At 39.3% G+C, this 22272-nt stretch overlaps 1 protein-coding gene across 1 annotated transcript in view; it reads right to left on the bottom strand.

Annotated features, from left to right (window-relative positions):
* The window catches only part of Appl1 (adaptor protein, phosphotyrosine interacting with PH domain and leucine zipper 1), a 44355-nt gene extending 23842 nt beyond the window's left edge, over positions 1-20513 (bottom strand). The window contains exons 1-10 of the mRNA XM_052733820.1: positions 20333-20513; positions 16237-16335; positions 14455-14514; positions 13113-13184; positions 9834-9921; positions 8490-8531; positions 7523-7581; positions 3845-3991; positions 1756-1838; positions 695-853 (exon numbers count right to left, since the gene is read on the bottom strand). Of these exons, the coding sequence (XP_052589780.1) occupies positions 695-853; positions 1756-1838; positions 3845-3991; positions 7523-7581; positions 8490-8531; positions 9834-9921; positions 13113-13184; positions 14455-14514; positions 16237-16335; positions 20333-20386 (863 nt within the window). The 5' untranslated portion in view covers positions 20387-20513. The remainder of the gene's footprint in view (positions 1-694; positions 854-1755; positions 1839-3844; positions 3992-7522; positions 7582-8489; positions 8532-9833; positions 9922-13112; positions 13185-14454; positions 14515-16236; positions 16336-20332) is intronic.
* Between the last annotated feature and the right edge of the window lie 1759 nt (positions 20514-22272).

The raw sequence follows: 22272 nt of genomic DNA, 5'->3' as shown, positions 1-22272 counted from the left end.
AAATTTGACTTGATATAATCACATAGTTAATTATGTGAGTGATATTAATATAATGTTATGATAGGCTTATTTAGACTCAAATGGTTTCATCCCTTTTATAAATCCAAATTAGTCAATAAATATTAGGGTAAGATTTTTTTTTTGTTATTTTTTTTGTTTTTCAAGACAGAGTCCCTCTGTGTAGCCTTAGCTGTCCTAGAACTGACTTTGTAGAGCAAGCTGCCCTTGAAGTCACAGAGATCCACCTGCCTCTGCCTCCCAAGTGCTGGGATTAAGGAACGTGCACCACCACCACCTGGCTTAAGGTAGTATTTTGAAAGTATTTATGAACATCCACCTGTCAACAAGCTCATAAATATACCACTAAAAAGTTTCAACCTTGGGCTACCAAGATGGCATAATGGTAAAGGCACTTCCCACCAAACCTAGTAACTTGACTTCTACCCCAAGCACCCACATGGTGGAAAGAACCAGCTCCAGCAAGCTCTCCTCTCACCCCCACTCCTAAACTGTGCTACATGTATACACTAAATAATAATAAAAAAAAATGTATAGATACACAAAAATAAAAATGTATTTTTTTAAAAAAGGTTTCAACCTTTAGTAAAACCCAATCTGGCAAATAATATTAATTATACATTATATTGATTGGATATTACAAGATGAGATATGAAAATAACAATAGTTTTCTTACTTCCTAGCATTTAGGTATCCAGCCTTTCGGGTTAAATTTCGATTGACAGGAAACTTGGTGGGATCTGGGTCAGGCACATATAAAGGATCACTGGCTACTTCCAAGTCTTCTATTGTCTGTTGCATGGTCTCTACATCACCATCCATTTCCCTTCGAACACTAATACAGAGAACAGACTAGTTACTTCCAGCCACAACCAAGAAAGAATGCCTTATCAATCCTATGTGCCCATATATTTAATTATTTAAAAAGTAATTGTAAGATGGCTAAAGTAACATAAATTCATTTTAAACGCTTTTTAAAACTTAGATATTTTGAGCCAGGCGGTGGTGGCGCACACCTTTAATCCCAGCACTTGGGAGGCAGAGCCAGGCAGATCTCTGTGAGTTCAAGGCCAGGCTGGTCTACAGAGCGAGATCCAGGACAGGCACCAAAACTACACTGAGAAACCCTGTCTCGAAAAACCCAAAGGAAAAAACTTAGGTATTTTGGAAACAGTATAAAATTTGAACAGTAGTAACTAGACACCTAACCTAAATAGAATAGTTTTTAAATGCTCTATGATATAGCACAGGCCTGTGTTCAAGCTTCAGCACTGCAAAAGAGAAAATGAAAAATCTCCAGTTCATTTTTCTCCATGCCTCAGATTAACAGCATTGCTACACAGACAGCAAGGGTGACTAGAAGTGCTTTCTCTCTCTACACACTAGAGCACAGAAAACAAGATTTGCTTAATAATCTTCCAAGCAATGCTTACAAATGAGATCTTAAAGAAAATTTCACTTAGGGAGAATTACTGTTATGTATCTATATTATTCAGAAATTAAAGATAGCTTTTATTAAAACTGTCATCAAATACCACAATGTTATGAAATCTAGAGTTTACATTCTAGGAGGAAGATTGTAAAAACTCCAAAATTCAGCCATAAAGCTGAGAAATTAACTCATGGCAAGAAAATTAACCCTTAGGAAATTAAGTTGTAAATGTTTAAATTATGGCATTCAGTTGTTAACTTATTGTCATAATTTCATTTTTATTATAATGAAAACAAAATACTTACTTCTGTACACTTGTTCCAATATTAGCTAAAAATTCTTCCAGTTGTCCATTGAGATTTTCAGAGCCCATCTTAAAAAAACTTATCTGAGGTGGAGGAGTGGAAGGCCATACAACACAAACATGTACACAAAAAATATTCAGAGTAAATCACATCAACAATTTCTAGGACACAGGATGACACAGTGTTAGAATTCCTAGACACTCCCCCAGCTACATGACCAGGCAAGCGCTGTCCAGTAGCCAGGCAAGATGCTTAGTCATCCTAGGGACTTATGTTGTGTGTAATCCATGTGCTGCATGATCACATAATCTGCACACAGTGATTACATAATATATGTGCATGCGTGAAGCCCATATTCGCGAGGGGGGGGCAACACACACACACACATACACACACACACCTATAAAAACAGGTTCCACCGATTCCTTCTCTCTGCCTGTACGGTCATTCCATAGGCCTATGCACACCCTTTCTATTCCCTTCCTTCAATAAACTCTTATAGTGGGTTTTATTGTGCCTCTTGGCTTCTCTCCTACAGTAAACAGCACCACTTAATTATTAACATATAGAAATGACAATGGGTTATTTGATTTGTGAAATAACAGGTTGTGGTTTACAATATGTACCAGATACAGAGCCACTGAGGAAACTAGATAAATTCCACTATGTATTCTTTCACATATTTTAAGGGGGTTGCTGTTGTTATTTGAGATAAAGTCTCACTGTGTAACCCTAGGCAGCCTCAACTATTCCTCTGGCCTCAGGCTATTTGAAGGGATATTCAAATTTCTTGGTCTTTTTTTTTTTTTTGGTTTTTTGAGACAGGGTTTCTCTGTATGGCACTTGAACTCATAGGGTAGACTCAAATTCACAAAGATTTGCCTGCCTCTGCCTCCAGAGTGCTGGTATTAAGGGTGTGCACCACCAGCTCCTGCAAATTTCTTTAAGAAACTGGGCTACAGAGTGAGTCCCAGGAAAGGCTCAAAGCTACACAGAGAAACCCTGTCTCAAAAAATCAAAAAAAAAAAAAAAAAAAAAGGAAACTGATCTATTTCCCCAAAGTCAATTTTCTAGTCTCTTTCCTAATGTGCCCCTTTTTGGGCATTTGAACTATATTATTCATTCCATGCATGAGGGTGTTTTGCCTGCGTGTATGTCTGTTCACCACGTGTGTGACTAGTGCCCTTGGAGGTCAGAAGAGCCAGAAGAGTGTCAGATCCCCCATCATATAGGTACTGAAAACTGAACCTGGATCCTCTGCTGTGGGATGTCCTGTATGCTGTAAATATATGTTGCTATGATTGATTGATAAATAAAATGCTGATTGGCCAGTAGTCAGGCAGGAAGTATAGTGTAGGTGGGACAATGAGGAGGAGAATTCTGGGAGGTGGAAGGCTGAAGCAGGGAGATGCTGCCAGCGGCCGCCATGAAGAAGCAGGATGTAAAGTACCAGTAAGCCACGAGCCACGTGGCAAGGTATAGATTAATAAAAATGGGTTAATTTAAGATATAAGAACTAGATAACAAGAAGCCTGAGCAATTAGGCCAAACAGTTTAAATAATATAAGCGTTTGTGTGTTTATTTGAGTCTGAGTGGCTACCGGCCCAGGCGGGACTAGAGATAACTCCAGCTACAGTCCTCTAGAAAAGCAGTCAGTGCTCTTAACCACTGAGACATCTCTCCAGCCCCCTCATCTATTATTTTTGACTCACGTAGTAGCAAGGAACACAGGACAAATGCAAACTTGCTCATTCTTTCTCAGACATATGAAGCAATGATGAAAAGAAGCTCCAGCAGTAGATATCACACTGAAATTCATCTAGCTGTCTGCTCCCTACCCCCAACTGTGGCGGAAAAAGTTTGAATACAACGTGTTTCCATTTATTCTCTAACATTTTAGAATGTCAATTGCAAGGAAAACCTCATTAAAATAGGACACTCATGACAGTTTTTAAAACTACTTTTTAAGACCACAATACGAATTAGTATGTTGACAACAGTTCGCAATATCCTTATAGTTAATGCAAATATCAAGCCTAATACAAGGCTTTTAGGACAGATATAACCCAAAACATACTATAGTATTACCTGAGCCTGCATGTATCCAAGTAGAGGTTCTAACAAAGCTATTTTCTTCTTGTACTGAAGAGTATTTAATGCACAAAAATAATGCATCATGGTCTGATGTTGTTTCTTCCTGGAAGTATACACATCCTCTGTTACTTCATACTTTACCTTTGAATAAAGAGTAAAATATTAATTAATTTTAAATTATCTTCAATAGAAACTGTGAAGAGGATTCTACCAATGAAAACAGTGTATGAATAACCACTGAACATAGCTTTTCTATTTTCTACTCTATTGGAAATCCATCAACACACTGGGTAAACAGATTTTTCTGTTTACCAACCATATCACTTATAAAATGCATATCTGCATACAACTACAAATGTAAATATCTGCAACAAGCATGATAGAGAGAGCCCACTATATGGATTATTATTTAGCCAGTAATATCTGATCTTATTCAGCTCACACCACATATTCTCCCTTCCTGGTTTTCTCCCTACCACTCTTTTTTTCTACCTGCTCATTTTCCTTGACTCACATTTAAAACACATATGCCACCCTGAGTTATTTTTCTCAACAAATTTTCATTGAGCACCTACAGAGGCCTAATATGTATTAGGTCTTTTCCTCCTTTTCTTGGAATACCAAGTTCCAACATTATCCCAATGCACCAGTGACTTGGTGGTGGTAAATTTTTATCTCCTCCCTGGCATTCTCCAAATACCAAAGGGAAGCTAGGTTCTTTATGTGCTTTTGTGTATAAAAATGAGTGTTTATATGCATTGGAAATGCACAAAATCAAAAACAGCTTCTTCCTCACAACACCTGTCCTTCCTTGTTTTTTCTTACTTCTCTCGAGGAAATGTCAGTTTGGAGTTGACCTCCTACTATAGGACTTGTCATTTCTCTTTATGAACTCTCTCTCTCTCTCAAAAGTAGGGTTGGGAAGTGTGTCTCAGTGGCAGAGTGTTTGCCTACCATTCACAAGGCCCTGGGTTCAATTCCCAGTGAGAGATGAGGAACAACTCTCAAAATTCCTTTTTCTCTTCTTTTAATAACAACCTTTATTATGACTATGCAAATTATTCTAGTACTCTTTTTTTGTTTTGTTTTCTTTTTTTAGTTTTTCGAGACAGGGTTTCTCTGTGTAGCTTTGGAGCCTGTCCTAGAACTCTCTCTGTAGACAAGGCTGGCCTCAAACTCACAGAGATCTGCCTGCCTCTGCCTCCTGAGTGCTGGGATTAAAGGCGTGCTCACCACTGCCTGGCTCTAGTACTCTTTTACTGTATTCTCTCTAGTATGATCCCTTTCACATTTTCATTACAGCTTTTGTTCTATAACTGTATGGTGTTACTTACCCACTTAACATCCTTTGATGACTACTCACTTCCTCTAATGCAAATTTCAAGGCCATAAATATAGCAATTTGGCCCAAACTATTCTTGGCTGGGCTTTGAGGGAGGGGGGAGGTGGCTGTTGGTCTGTTTTAAAACACTGTCTCTTTCTGTAGCTCAGGGTAGGTTTGAACTCTGGGGTGGTCTCAAACTTTCACTGATCCTCCTGCTTTTGCCTCCCAAGTGCTGGGATCATGTGTGTGAGTTACAACACCAAGCCCAGCTCCCAACTACATCTCTCCTCAAATACATCCAAAGAAATGAAAGGTAATGGTTTCCTCCTATTGCCACATGTTTAGAATTTAGTGAAACTTGCTAAAATTGATACTCTGCATTTATTATCTAATTGTATTTTCACAACTGTTTTGTGGGATTTTTGTTTTGCATAGAGGATAAAGGCATGGAATTAAGTAACTAGTACATAACTTCAAGTAAAGTAGCAGCAGACCTTAGCTATGTCCCCAGAATCTTACCCCACCGCCAGTACTCTAAACCCTTATATTTTCCAACTCCAGAGACACGTCTCTACAGAAAACCTGCTTTGGTTTTAGGGATTTCTGTTGTTTGGTTTGGGGATTTTTTTTTAAGGAATGTCCTTTTCAGTACCCAAAGTGTTGTCTACTTATCTACAATGCATATGTCACCTCCTAAGTATAATGTTTTCCAACTCACCAATAAAGCTTTATCTGTACAACTAGCAAAAATCTCTATTACTGCGTTTAACTCACGTTAGCCCACAGTTTCTTCATCCTTGTGCTCTGGAATGTAGTCACACAAAAGCCTTCAATGAATGCACAGGAGAGCAAGAGTGGAGCCTACCCACATTGTTCCCACAAAGGATCCAACATACTGTTTGATAAATAGGTGCTCAATGATTTTTCTAATTAAAGATAAATACTTTTTTAAAAATACTTGGAATAGCCAAAAGCAATATAAAATATGCCAAATTTTATAACCTAGACCCTCTAAGGAAAATAACTAATGTAGATTTCAAACTTTGTATGTTTTATTAGAAACAAAGCCGTTTTGGGGAATGCTCACTCACTGTGTGAGACGCATTCCCTTTTCTGTCACACTGGCTGCTGCACATTAAATGCTACTCAGTTGTCAATTCCCACAAGCAGGCAATGTGCCTCTGCCTACAGCTGTGGCCAGGGTTGTAAATACCAAGGCCTGCACAGAGATCTCCTCATGTGCAAGCATTGGTGCAAGCTGTATCTCAAGCCTTGAAATCATCTAGAACCTGGTAATATTCTCTTCTTTAATCTTTACTTAAGTGCATTTGTCCTCAAATATTGTGTAATACTTCTGGGTTTCACTTCTTAAAGAAGTATCAAAACATAAATATTCCCTTTAAGTAGAGAAAGCCTCATACCAGAATTTCATTGAGTTCTGTATGGGACAAGTCACTGAGGTATGTGTGTGACTTACTTGGTTTTAATCATATGATTTGTTTTTTAATGAGTTTCCAGCACAGAGTGTTACCCAATTTAAGGTTACCTTTTTCTCACCCAAACTACCATGAATACCTATTTATATACTTATATACATACTTTCATATAACCTGAACACAAAACTGAATTATCTTTTTTTCTTTTTTATAATTTTTTTTCTTTCTGAGATTATAATATAATCACAATATTTCTCCCTTCCTTTTCCTCCCCCTAAACCTTCCAATATACCACTCCTTGTTTTCTTTAAAATTCATGCCCTCTTTTTTCATTAAGTGTTATTGCATGCATACACTGTATCTCACAAGGTATTTCTGAATACACATGGGATCAGATGAAAACAGAATATATGCAGTATTATCAAAATACAAAACAAAAAACCCACCAAGTTTTATAGTGAGAATCAGCTACACTTTTAAAACAGTTATGTTTAATTATAATATCAGACACTGGCAGAAGACCAGTGATTAGAAAGGTTTTGAACAGCTAGGAAAAAATAATTTGAGAGTAATACCACAGCAACAATCTATTGGCTCTATTTTTAAACAGGAAAAACTAAATCACCTAATGAAATGTCCATTAACTGTGATGTTGAAAAAGTATACAGAGACCGGAGAGATAACGGCTCAGCAGTTAAGAGCACTCACACCTCTTCCAGAGGATTTAGGGTCAAGTCTCAGCACCCACATGGTGGCTCACAACCATCTGAAACTCCAGTTCCAGGGGTTCTGACTCCCTCTTCTGGCCTCCCCAGGTACTTAACACACATGGTACACAAACATTCCTGTAGAAAAAACACCTATACACATGAAAAATACATTAAAAATGTTTTTAAAAGTGTGCACACGTACCTTGTCATTTTCTCTCTTTTTTGACAATCGACTGTATCTGTTAATTGCAGCATCATGATCTGGAAAACAGAAATGAGTGTTAACAGTAAACCATACTTTGTAAAACTACACCTGTACTAGAGCTAGATAAGAATTCTCTACCACATGATTACTACATTCAACTTTTCCCCACAGCCTCATTCCCCCTAAATTATGTGACTATGTATCAAACTGTGAGAAAATACTAACTTCCAAAGAAATTATAATCTATTAAAAATGCCTGTTCTTTTCCAAAGGGAAATGGAGGAACAATGGATCTGGGAGAGTGGGGATGGGGGTGGGGGTGAGGGGAGGAGTGAAGGGAAGGGAAGAATGAGGTAGGAATGTATTGTATAAGAGAAGAATAAATAAAAAGAAAAAGGAAAACTTTATTTTTAATTAAAAATTGGAAAACTTTTTAAAAAAAAGTGGTAGAGTGTTTCCCTAGCATGCACAAGGTCGTGGCTTCAAGACCTGGCACAGAAAGAGAAGAGAATATTAGAGGAAAAGAAAGAAAGAGGAAGCCCAGGCAATGGTGGCGCACGCCTTTAATCCCAGCACTCAGGAAGCAGAGGTAGGCGTATCTCTGTGAGTTCGAGGGCAGCCTGGGCTACAGAATTAATCCCAGCATAGCCAGGGCAACACAGAGAAACCCTGTCTCAAAAAAAAAAAAGGAAGAAAAAAAGAAAACTGGAATGTTTAGGAAATAAGTAAAAGAGAATATTTAGAACCTCTTTAGGCATTATGAGGATAGCAAATTTTAAGAATGCTGTAACTGCCATTCAAACATTTTTTTGTAAAAAGCATATTCAAAGTACCTCCATTGATTTAAATAATGTTATAGAAACCATTTCATTGAGCTAATTTTTTAAAATTATTACAAAAAAAATCAGCAATGATGTACACTAATAGATGAAAGAAATTAGTGTATAACATATTCAGCACTTACCATTACTAGCAATCTGAAATACCTCTTTTAGGGTAAGTATTTCTGAAAAAGTTCAAAAGTAATTTCAGTTTAGCATAGTTATAAAATATTTTATTCTATTTATAAAGCAACTAGTACCATTTAAGCCATAACTAAAACTCAAACAGGAATTTATAATCAAGGTGAAAAAATGAGTTTCAGTTGGTCTACTAAGCATTCAAAATCATTAGCAATACATCACCAGAAGATCTACTTACCACAAATACAAGACAAAACAAGTATTAAAAGCCACTTTAAATGTTAAGAAATGCAAATATTGACAATACTAGAATCTAACATATTAATTTGTTTTTTATATATGATTAATAATTTCAAATACTGAGTGAAAAAAAAAAGATTATGCCATTCAGTCTCCCTAGATTGTGACTTGTTCTTTCTACCTTGGAACTGACTATTCTTAAGGATCATTTCAGTTATTAGTTCCATCTCTAAAAGACACTTGTCTTCAATTCAAGCACTTTACCATTCACTGATATGCATGACTTTTTTTTTTTTTAACCTACCTGTGAGTTTATAAATTATTAAAAGAACCAGATCTATAGACACTCATTTGGTCACCTACCAACCTTATTATCTAACTAGTAAGTACACTAACTAACTACTACAGTTGTTAGATGTGTCTGTGCCTCTAGCTCCCCCAGCCTATATGAACCTCTACTCTGCGCCACTATCATCTTTCAGCCTTCTTTATTCCCTCACTGGACTCTCACAACTTCTTAGTCTCCTAGATAGCAAACTCATTCTCTTCTAAAAACAAAAGGACTGTGTCTCTTTAATCCTTTAGAATCCACTGGCTTGTTTTTGTTCATATACTTAAGTCCAACATCTTTACCATGCTTCACTTCCATCTCATCCTCTTGTACATTCATCTCTTGCTTCAGCACGTCCAGCACTGATTTCTTATTATTCTCAGAATAAGTGATATATTTCTACAACCTATACCTTTGTGAATTCTATTCTCCCTAACAGAACTCCTTTCTCTTAACACATTTCTCTTCATTGTAAAATGCTCATGTCATGTTTTTGGTGAAGCCTTTTTGATCATTTCCTCTGAGCCCCCATAGCACCTTCTCATTACCTAATTATGAAACACTGTTGTGCTAACCCATCTCCTTTTTGAGGAAAGGACATTATTATTGTTAGGAACTAGTTTAATATCTATCAAGCACTTCCATAAATGTTTAGTAACTGTTTAAAGTAAAAGTGGCATGTTGTGGTCAGAAGTGGTAGGATAGGAAATAAAATGCACTCTTCTAGCACTGATCTGACAACTGATGAAAATAAACATAAGGTTGACTTCAATACCTTTCAGATCTCTTTCTTTAAACTGGGAAATGGGGAACATCATGGCATCGGCAAGTTGAGTTGAAAGTACCGCATGACAAGAACTAAGCTAGTAAAAGAAAGACCAAAGAGACCAAATAACTTAACAGATGACACAACTAATAAATGTCTATACACAGACATTTGCCAATGTTCTATAAATTTGAATCTAGTCTTTTAAAAGATTGATATAGTTTTACATATGGAAACAATAAAAATTATGTAGTATAATATGAAATATTATATGGTAAAAGAGAAATTCCTACCAGGCAATGATGACACACACCTTTAATCCCAGCACTTGGGAGGCAGAGGCAGGCAGATCTCTGTGAGTTCAAGGCCAACCTGGTCTACAAAGTGAGTTCCAGGATAGCAGGACTACATAGAGAAACCATGTCTCGAAAACTCAAAAAAAAAAAGAAATTCCTTATTTTTCTACTTGTTTTCTTTTTGTGAGACAAGGCCTCTCTACATAGCTCCAGTGGTCCAGGGTGGCCTCGCACTCAGAGATCCACCTGCCCCTGCCTTCTGAGTGCTGGGACTAAAGGTGTGCGTGATCATGCCCAGCCTGAAACTTTTAGAAAAAAAATTTAGGAAGATCTTTTATTTGACAACACTCTCTTAGATATATCAAAAGCACAAGCAACAAAATAAAATGTTAAAATAGACTCTATTAAAATAAAAACTGTGCACCAGAATATACTATCAAGAAAGTTAAGATAATAAACAGAATGAGAAAACATTTGCCAACCATGTGTCAGGAGAAATCTGAATCTAGGTAATGAACTCTTACAATTTAATAATAAAAAATAAATAGCCCATTTAAAAATGGGCAAAGCGCCGGGCAGTGGTGGCACACGCATTTAATCCCAGCACTCGGGAGGCTGAGGCAGGCGGATCTCTGTGAGTTCGAGGCCAGCCTGGGCTACCAAGTGAGTCCCAGGAAAGGCGCAAAGCTACACAGAGAAACCCTGTCTCGAAAAACCAAAAAAATTAAAATAAAAATAAAAAAAATAAAAATAAAAATGGGCAAAGGATGTGAACACTTTCCCAAAGACTACAAATGGTTGATAATCACATTAAAAAATGCTCATTATCTATTAACTATCCAAACACTCCAAGTCAAAATGACTTCACTCCCATTAAATGATTACTTTTCATTTTATTTTATTTTTTTTTTGGCATTTTGAAACAGGGTTTCTCTCTGTAGTTCTGCTGTCCTAGAACTCACTCTGTAGACCAGGCTGGCCTCAAACTCATAGAGATCCGCCTGCCTCTGCCTCCCAAGTGTTGGAATAAAAAAAGCCATGTGCCACCACCACCCAACTCAAATGATTATCATTTTTAAAATAAAAATTATTGCTAGCAAGGATAAAGAAAAAAACAGAACTCTCTTATACTGCTTATAGGGTACACATAAAACAATCTGGTGATCCCTCAAAAAGTTAGACACAAAATTACCACAAAACCAAGCAATCCCACTCCTGAGAATATACCAAAAAAGAACTGAAAGCTGGTATTTAAAAGATCAAACTAGGGGGCTAGAGAGATGGCTCAGTGGTTAAGAGCACTGGCTGCTCTTCGAGAGGACCCAGGTTCAATTTCCAGCACCCACATGGCAGCTCACAACTATCTGTAACTCCAGTTCCAGGGTACCCAACACTCATACAAATATACATGCAGGCAAAACACCAATGCATATAAAAAATAAAAGCTCAAACTAGTATCTGAATGATCGTAACTAAACAGAACACCCATGAATGGATAAACAAAATGTGGTAATATATATCTATACAATGAAATTTATTCAACCAAAAAAAAGGAATGAAAGGCTAATTTAATTTATATAAACTATCCAAACAGGCAAATATATAGAGACAGAAAGCAAAATTGTAATCATTGACAAGGACTTAGGAAAATTTGAGGGAAAGTGATAGATTAAAGGGAAAAGACTTCTTTTAGGAAGATGAAATGTTTTTGTTTTGTTTTATTTTTCAAGACAGGGTTTCTCTGTGTAGCCCTGGCTGTCCTAAAACTCACTCTGTAGACCAGGCTGGCCTCAAACTCACAGATAGCTAGCTGCCTGCCTCTGCCTCCCGAGTGCTGGGATTAAAGGCTTATGCCACCATCACCCAGCAATGAAAATGTTCTTGATCTAAACAGCTATTACAGTTGTACAACACTGCAAATAGATTAAATATCATGAATGTTAATATATTTTACCATAATTTAAAAAAATAGAAAATATTTCCTATAAGCATTTTTTTTTTGTTTACTTGAAGTGCCAGGGGTCAGACCCTACTACTCACATATGCTAGTCAAGTATTCTACCACTAAGCTACATCCCTAACCCATTAGTATTACTTATACTGTTAGCCTCAGATAATATTCTGCTGTGATGAGTTATTAAGATATTAGAAAAACTGGGGCTAAGTGGTAGAGGACTTACCGAGCACATGTGAGGCCCTGGGCTGGATCCCAAGCATGACAAAAAAGTATGTATATGAGAATAATCACACAAGCAATCACAGCTTTTACAGCAAGAGTAGAGAACAGTTATGGTTCTCCATACACATCTCACTACTTTTCTTCTTCTAACTTCTAGACCTTCATGTTGTTATTGTTTTGTGATCTGTTATGATTAATGGTTTGAGAAATTAAGGACTAATTTTGGCTCCTTTGCATGGATTAATGAGGACTGAACAGTAAAGTGTTGCTCAATAGCAAAAGAAAAACCACAAAGTGCCTAGCTACAGCAGACGGCTTCACTCTTCTCTGTCTATATCAAATAACAGTAAAAAAAAAATTTTTTTTTAATGATTCATGGACTAGGAATAGATGAAGCTCACAGGTAAGTTTATTCTTGGGAAAATGTTTTAACTAGATAAGAAAATATTGATATTATGAAAACTATCATGAAGTGGAAATTGTGCCTTCTGATACTATTCTTTGTAACAAAACTTCTTATAGAATCGTAACTACACTGGTTCCCCAAATAAAGGCTGGGAAGACGGCTCAGTGGGTATTAGCACCTACTACCAAGTCTGATGACTGACAGCTAACCCAACGATCAGACGGGAGGAGAGAACCTATCCCTCTAAGTTGTCCTCTAACCACCACACACAAACTATGGTACCCCTGCACTCACGCATGAACACACACAAAATAAATGTAGTAAACTTTTTATAGTTTTCAGTAAAAGCTGAATAACTTGAGTAACTTAGTTGTAAAACCACCTATTCAAACAAGACCAAAACTTACCTCATCTATAACCTTTGAAAACTGCTGTAAAGTAGAGCTCATAACTTCATCATCGCCCCCCAAAGGAAAACGCTGAAAAGTGAGAAATACAGATGAGATAAATGTTCAATGCTGTATTTTTATGAATAACACAATTTGTGCTTTCAAGTACTGTTAGAAACTTCTAGCCTCAACTGAATGTACCAGGCTCTACTGACTCCCCATGGGAGACCTTGACTTGGAGGAGGTGGGAATGGGGGGTGGGTTGGGGGGGAAGGCTGGGGGGCAGGAAAAGGGAGGAGGGGGGATTGTGGTTGCTATGTAAAATGAATAGAAAATCTGTTAATAATAAAATAAAAAGAAACTTCTAAAATTTTGAGCATGCTCCAAAAATATCCCTTTAATAAAAGAATCTTCATAATTAATAAACACTATTTTAAGCCGGGTGGTGGTGGAGCACGCCTTTAATCCCAGCACTCGGGAGGCAGAGCCAGGCGGATCTCTGTGAGTTCAAGGCCAGCCTGGACTACCAAGTGAGTTCCAGGAAAGGCGCAAAGCTACACAGAGAAACCCTGTCTCGAAAAACCAAAAAAAAAAAAAAAAATAAACACTATTTTAAATGTCTATAAAGTAATCAACTAACATGATATACTGGAATGTGTAGCATAAATTCTAATTGGTCTTAATAATTAAAAACCCAAAGTGAGATATCGGGGTAAATGCTGAAAGATCAGAGAAGTAAATGAGCAGTCGGAAGTCACCTCTTACCTCCATGACTCCTCAGACCAAAAAGGAGATGAGCTCCTGTCTCCACCCAACAATATATATATATATTATCTCCTCTCTATACAGACCTATAGACCTCTATGGTTAACTAATGGCTAGCTCCACCCTCTGATCTTCAAGCAAGATTTATTTGTTAAAGCACAAACAAAATATCACCACAGAAATGTACTTAATACTAGGAGTTCAAAGATTTGGCTTTAGCTCAGGTTTCTCCAACAACTAACAGCATAACCTTGAACAAAGCTCAGTTTCTTTGTTAGTAAAAAGGAGAAATCTGGAAAAGCAGACAACCGTGGTTCTAACATTAAGTCACTAACAATAAGGACTTGGTGAAACTTCAATGGCATATTTTGTAAATTCAAGAAGTCCTAAGAGGTCATGCATGGTAGTGTATGCCTTGAATACTAGCACTCGGAAGGTTAAAGCAGGAGGACCATAAGTTTGAGAAGAGCCTGATCTATATGTTTAGAGCCTTGCTCTAAAACACTAAAATAAAAGATTCTGGATGAAAAAGTTTTCACACACACACACACAGTTACACATGTTAAACCATGCTTTCAAATCTTGCTATATATACCTGCTTTTCATATTCTTTTAGAAGTTTCGATGTCAGGTGTGTTGCTGCACTTAGTTCATTCTAAGGAAAAAGACCAGGATTCAAATTAGCACAATACACAGTTAAGAAAAACGTTAACTGATGATCTCTAGGCCACCTTCATTTATTATCACTTTATACCATACATGTATTTTTTTTAACTTCTCAGCAATGGAAAAGGAACTACCATTAAAAGGGTTTCACAGAACTGGGGTGAATGATGTGAAACTCCCAAAGAGTCAATAAAGAAGTTAAAAAAAAAAAAGTGTTTCAAAAGAAGATATAAACCAGAAGAGAGGCACTGTCAAGGAATTCAGCAATGTTACAGGTACATACTTTTTTCTTTTCTTTTTTTAAGACATGGACTCATATAGCCCTGGCTGGCCTCAAACTTGCTTTGTAGCTGAGGATGGCCTTGAACTGCTGATCCTCTGCCTCCCAAGTGCTGAGATTACAGATATGCAATACCATACCCAGCTTCAGGTATATGTTTTACCTGTTTTTTTGTTTTGTTTTGAGGGTTTCTGCTGGTGAGAACTAAGCACTAAATATATTTAGAGCTAGAGGTAAACTGTACATAATGTCAGCAAAATCTGTAGAGATTCTATGAGAATGACTGATTATTCTTCAATTTAGAGACTAGGAACATTCAATAACATAACAACAATGTGCTTAACATAGGACCTAATAAAGCAACATAGCCAGAAGAATGGCATTTTGGTTAATTCAGGTTTTTTCAGTCTTGATATAATAAAATAACGCTTCATCTTTTAACTGAACATCTGTGGCCAGAATGAAGCCTTGTAAAACCTATGGGGGGTGGGGGTGGGAAGACACAACTATCATAGCAATAGATAGAAAAGGAAGGAAAACAAAATTAATATACGTAACTAATCCCAAATAAATAAAGTACATCAACAGAACACAGGCTGCTGTTAAAGCTTATAAATTATACAAACATAGACTTAAGCTTTATGTCTACTCTACAAGAAAAATTAGTCACAGCCTTCTACTAACTAGATAAAGGCTGGCTACTTTCAAAGCCTTTACTCCAAAAAAAAAGAAAGGACTCCTTAAAGTTAAAAGCATGATTAAGGAAAATACAACAATATGGGGTCTTCAGTCAATTCACTATGAGTAAATTCCAATAAGAAAGCTCTCACTATGTTTGAGGAGATGGGGCAGACCCTACAATCCTGTCACTTCTTTAGTACTACAAATCCAACTGAAACGTAAGTTCTGTAATATTATACTTAGTATTTGTCTTGGCTAGGGTATCTATTGTTGTGAAGAGAAACCATGATCACTGCCACTCTTATAAAGGAAAACACTTAACTGGGGCTGGTTACAGTTTGAGAGGTTTAGTCTATTATTGTCACTGCAGGGAAACATGGCAGCATGCAGGCAGATGTGGTGCTCGAGAAGAAGCTGAGAGTTTTACATCTTGATCTGCAGGCAGCAGAAGTAAATGCCATACTAGGCCTAACTTGAGCATATGAGATCTCAAAGGCCACCCCAATAATGATACAAGGCCACACCTCCCAATAATGCCACTCCCTAGGGCCAAACATTCAAATACATGAGTCTATAGGGGCCATTCCTAGTCAAACCACCACAGTATTCATTCACCCTTTCAACAGATATTACTCTGGTCCTAAGAACAAGTGAGGTACGTAGCAGTAAGTCAAGGAGACACTACCTCTATCCTCAGGTACTGAGAGAGTCTCTTTTAACCAGTATTGTGTGAGCCTTTTAATTCTTTACCTGTGCATCATAAATCCGGTGCATAGCTTGGTACAATTGGTTCATATAATTGGAAATAGCAGTAGCATCTTCTTCAAATACACCCAGTAAAGATCTTGTCTATAAAAAAAAAAATTTAAAGTTTACATAAATCAGTATATAAATCAGACAATGAAAAACTTTTGCTAAAAGCAGTAAAATACTAGAACTCTAGTAATTCTGACTTTTAACCTATTTAAACTCTTTTGATAGTAATATCAAGAAGTCAAAGGATTTTTTTATTCTGTTTCATTTCATTAAAATAGCAGCATAAAAGCTGGGCATGGCAGGCGGTGGTGGCGCATGCCTTTAATCCCAGCACTGTTCGAGGCCAGCGTGGGCTACCGAGTGAGTTCCAGGAAAGGCGCAAAGCTACACAGAGAAACCCTGTCTCAACAAAACAAAAAAACAAACAAACAAACAAAAAAAGCTGGGCATGGTAGTGCACACTTTTATCCCAGCATGTGGAAGACAGAACAGATCTCTGAGTTTGAGGCCAGCTTGGTCTACAGAGAGAATTCTAGGACACCAGGACTACACAGAAATGCTGCCTCGAAAAACAAACAAACAAAAATAGCAAGAACAAGGGTGTGCTTACAAGTAAAACAGGAAGCAATTCATGGTGGCCATATTTAAAAAACAACAACAACAACAAAAAAGTAGGGGATAATTAAAGCTTACAATCCAAAGGATGGCACTACCTTGCCCCAATACACACATATAGTTGTTCATTTTAAGATAGGGCAAGCCGGCCTCAAACTCATGGTGGTCATTCTGCTTCAGCCTCTGAAATGCTGGGACTACAGACATGAGCCACCAAGCTCTAACTTTTCAACTTAGCAACTAATAGGCCACAGGCCATTTTGCTGGGACTGGAGAAGCTACAGCACTGGAAATCAAATCCATGGCCTTAACTGCTAGGCCAGAGATCTACCACTGACCTACATCCTCCACCCAGTGGGTCACTTTTGATTAGGATTGAAAGATCTATTTTAAAAAGGTGTACACTAAGCCGGGCAGTGATGGCGCATGCCTTTAATCCCAGCACTCAGGAGGCAGAGGCAGGAGGATCTCTCTGACTTCCAGGCCAGTCTAGTCTACAAAGAGAGTTCCAAGACAGCTAAGACTACACAGAGAAACCCTGTCTCGCAAAATCAAATAAAATTTTTTTAAAAAAGTACATTAGGAGCTTTTAGAGTTTTCCTATTCTTTATTATTCTTATTGGATTATTTTCTAGATAAACTGAGAAAGATATATACCCAAAAGCATTCACCTCAGCCCTATTTATAAAAGTAAAACTTTGGAAAAACTCTAAAAGTACAACAATGAGAGATGGATATGGTACACTTGCTGTAGTCCTAACTATTCTGGAGGCTGAGGCAGAGGGATCTCTCGAGCTAGCCCGAGCAACACAATAGTTTCCTCTCAAAACAAAACAAGGATCATTTTAAAAGACATGAAAGTAAGAGGACTAATTGGGAAGAGAAAGGGAGAACAAGAGAGGTGAGGGGCAAATACAATAAAAATGGAAATGTCATAACAAAATTCATTGTTATGTGGAATCAATATATGCTAATACGCTAATAAAACATTTTAAGAGATATCTGTTAAATCACTTAAGGAAATATGCAGGCTTGGAATCTTTAACTCAGAATACCGTGAAGACATTTAAGCTATAAAGCACTCATGTAAAAAGCTGGGTATGGTGGCAGGTGCATGTAATCCCAGTGCTGGGAAGGCATAGACAAGCAGGTCCTTGGGGCTTGCTGCCCAGCCAGCCTGGCCTATATGATCCCCTGAGAGATCCCGGTCTCTATGGGAGACACTATCTCAAAACAACAAGCTAGGCGGAGGCTGAGGAGGAATGACACCTGAGTTGGCACTCTAGCCTCTCCATGCGTGTATGTACAAGAACAGCTGCATACGCATAATCATGTTCTAATAGGGCTGGGAAGGTAGCTCAGTAGATAAGGCCCTTACCCTGCAAACTCGAGGACCAGAGTCCAGATTCCCCGGAACCCATGTAAAAACTGGACATGTGTGGAGATCCCATGCACTCTCAGCACTTGTATGGCAGAGACAGAGTAGATACCTGGGGCAAGCTGGCAAGCTAGACTAGCTGAATTAACAAACCAGGGTTCAGAGAAAGACCCTGCTTCAATAAAGAAATGGTAAGCAATCAAGGAAGATGAATCAGTTCTGGACCTCCATGCACATGAGCACACATACACAGACATGCAAACACATATATACATACATGTACAACTTATATACACACAATAAATAAATAAATAAATAAATAAATAAATAAATAAATAAATAAATAAATAAATAAATAAATAGAAACAAGATTGAGGATTTATCTTAGTGGTACAGCATTTGCCTAGCAAGTGCAAGGTCCTGGATCCATTCTCCAGTCCCCCCAAAAATTGTTTTAAATTAAAAAAACAGGGGCTGGAGAGATGACTCAGTGGTGAAGAACAGAGCTGCTCTTCTAGAGGATCAGGTTCAATTTCCAGAGCCCACATGGCAGCTCACAACCATCAGAAACAGTTCCAGTTCCTCTTCTGACCTATGTGGGTAAGTGGTACACAAACACATGCAGCCAGAACACCCACCCACATAAAAGCAAATTTTAAACTAAAAACAACAATAACAACAACTGCAAGTCCTTGTGGTTCAAGCTTGCAATCAGCAGTCAGGGGCAGGAGGAGCTCGTGTTTGAGGCTGGCCTGGGCTACAGAAGGAGCCTGATTCAAGCTGTAAACTAATTACACGGAAAATTCAAGATTATCTCTACGTCGAAAGTCACAGACAGGGCACTGGCAACCCATACTCTTTATAGTCTTTATGGGCTATAAAAAGTAGACTGGGTCAAAGAAGTCATTGTATTGAGTCTTAATTTTTAAAAAGTAAAAAGATAAAGTTACGCTGACCAATACAACCACAAAATTGTTGCAAATCATCTGAAATATAGCTTAAGATTTTACAGAGAAAGTCATTAAGCAAAATTTAAACCAGCTGTGAGATAACCCAAACTGTGGGTTTCTCTTTCCCATACTGCCTGATAAGAGTATATTACCTCCGAGCAACTGGCCTATGAAGATAGCTTTCAGAATGAGAAAAAAAATAAATCAACTCTACAATCAGCGCCCAATTTCAACCTGGAAATCAGAACTGGCACAAAATCCATGGCAAATGTGTCATCCAGGAAAACAAGCTCCAGCCCTTTTCTTTTCCTTTTTTTTTTTGGGGGGGGGGGACATTACACTATAAATGCCATATGAAATGTATTTCTCGGCCAGTAATATTTAAGAAATCCACCAGCAACATTGTTTTATAGCCCTTACTATATATAAAAGCGGCCATAAGGATGAAGTGGACGCAAGTTAGAGGCCCTAACACCTTTCAAAATACAACTGATTTCATTCAGTGCTGAAAAACAGTCACGCTTTCCCAAACTGTCTCCAGCTAGAGCAACCACACCAGCATCCTTCCCAACAACGCACAAAACAGGGCTTTTATTTTGATGAGTTTATTCGGGCCAAGTCTGCAACCCAGGGCTCAGCAGCGTAGGCGCCTTCCCGTCACCCGGGGTGCGCAGCTCAAGTGACAGCCGCCGGCCCGAGACTCCGGACACGACACCCCGCGGGGAGCAAGGCGCGCGCTCCTGCGTCCACCGGCGTGGCACACTCCGCCCCGCAGCCCCTTCCGAAGGGAAGCAGCCACCGCCGTCCCCGGCGTGCCAGGCCTCCTCCGAAAAACGCCAGGACCAAGGGCTTATCTCACCACATCGTACCATCGCGATAAAAAGATAAAAAAACAGCACCTCCCGTGAAATGCAAAGGAGACCCGGCGCGGATTCAAGCAAGCGCCAGGCCCCACCGGAGGCAGCGGCGGCCGCTCCGTCTCAGTCCGCGGCCCAGCCGTGCGGGCCTCCAGGCCGGCCCGCGAGTGCAGGGCGCGGTCCCGGCAGGCAGCGACCCCGGGCGGCGGTGCCCACCTGGGCCGCGGGCACCTGAGGCGCCAGGCCCGCGCTAGGCCGCGCGCTGTCCCCAGCCGCCGCCCGCGCCTCACCTGCGGACTGTCTTCCAGCGTCTCTTCAATGGGCAGCTTGTCGATCCCCGGCATCGTGGCGAAGGCTGGGCGGCGGCAGGACACTCGGCAGCCGCCCACAGCTCCGCGCGCGCGGCCCCGCCTGCAGCAGCTGACCCGGCCCGCCCTCTCGAAGGCGCCGCCGCCCCAACCGGGCTCTCAGCGGCGGCCGCGCGGGAAATCCCGCCCCTCCAGGCCCGTCAGGCCCGCCTCCGGCACGCCCATTGGCTGGCTGCGACGCCCGTCACCGCTGCGGGGCTGGCCGGGAAGATTCCTTCCCGACCGCCGGGCTCTGCTCAGAGGTGTGACCGCGCAGACCGCGCCGTCTGCGAGCGTCGATCTCCTTCCCTTTTTTGAGCGTGTCGGGGACTGTCTCTGTCACGCTGGCGCGCGGTTAACCTGAGCCTGGAGTGAAGACCGCTCGGGGGAACTTGAGGCAGTTTTACCTCTGCACCGAATTTCGTCAGCAACCTTAGAAAAAAAAGTCCCTGCTGTTGGCCCCATAACCTTTCCAACCCTGCTCCAAGTTTTCAGTCTTAACTCCTGCAAAGTGGTGCTAACTCACAAATCTCTGAAATCCGAAATTGTGTCATTAACGGCGTTTACGGTTAATTGGTAGGTCGTAGACCCCAAAACGTCTTTTTTTTTTTTTTTTTTCTGGACGCCTGGCTATCACCGTACTGAGTTTAAAACCCTTGCCTGTGTTGACAAATCATTAGTTCTTACCTGGCCTTGAAGTTTGACATGCTGAAATTATGACCACCGCCTCTCCTATATATCACAAAGGAAAGTGCCTTTTAAAATAAAAATGAAGAAGATACAATTGCTGGGGGGAAATACCTCCGTCAGTAAAGTGCTTGTCTCGCGAACTGAGGGCATTTCTGTTTCATGAAGAGATTTTGGAAGAGGCTTAAATAGCTTCTTGGTTCTCCTTGACTGTAGGGTGACAGTTGGAAATGGAGCGTGTAAGGGCTAGAACGCTGTCTTTTCTGTTCTTGTTGCGACCTTTTCTCCAGCTTCACACTGCTTTATTTCTCTACTATTATACAAGGAGTTTATCAGTATACAGAGAAAGTGGCAAAATCACTAATATTTTCCAAAAATCTACCCGCTAACCCCACCAGTCCCTTCCACTGTCATTCAAAAAAGTATGATTATTGAAAAAAAGAGCATTAGCTTCCTGGTTCTCCAGCTACTTCAACTGAACCAAATCCAAATCCCGTAGAGCAAATCCAAATATGGTAATGAACATGAAGTTACGTGTTTGAAATTAAAGCTACTAGATTTTTCCCATGAGCTCTTGAAAGATAAAAAAATTGTTTCAGAAGTTTTATGATAGACTTGTATTATAGTTTCACAGAATTATCTTCAGTGTTGTGATCCTTGTATGAGAACTCACCCCTTAGATTCTCTGCCAACTAGTCACCCTCTTGAAGAGACGCTTAGTTTTAAAGAAAGGTGGTTTGGAGCCAATTCTTACATTATATGAAAGGCTCCAAATTGTATTACGGTATTTTATTCTTGATACCTCTTTTTACTAGACTAGCACAAGCAGGGTGCACCTGGCTTGTAGCGAAGTAAAACTTTCAAGCAGGGTGTGATGACACATGTCTGTCATCCCAGCATTCAGGAGGCAGAGGCCCAAGGATCCTTGCAAGTTGAAAGCCTTGGTCTAGACATGGACTTCCAGGCCAGCCAGGACTAGATAGTGAGACCCTGTGCCAGAGAAAGAGGGTGAGAGAGAGAAAGAAAGGGGAAGAAGGAGAGAAAGAAAACCTTCAAGGTAAGTGATCTTTTTGCTTCAACTGTAATTTGTAAAAGGAAAGAAAAAGAAAGATAAAGATAACTGGTAATAGTCAAGAATGCTAATTGTCAACGTATGAGAAAGAGGAGTAATTAGGTGATGTAACAAGAGGAATTAA

The sequence above is a fragment of the Peromyscus californicus genome, unplaced genomic scaffold (genome assembly GCF_007827085.1).
Source record: "Peromyscus californicus insignis strain IS unplaced genomic scaffold, ASM782708v3 Scaffold_12__1_contigs__length_115047231, whole genome shotgun sequence".
Lineage (NCBI taxonomy): Eukaryota > Metazoa > Chordata > Mammalia > Rodentia > Cricetidae > Peromyscus > Peromyscus californicus.
Note: the sequence above shows the minus strand (reverse complement) of the source record. Positions and strands in the feature narration are given on the sequence as shown.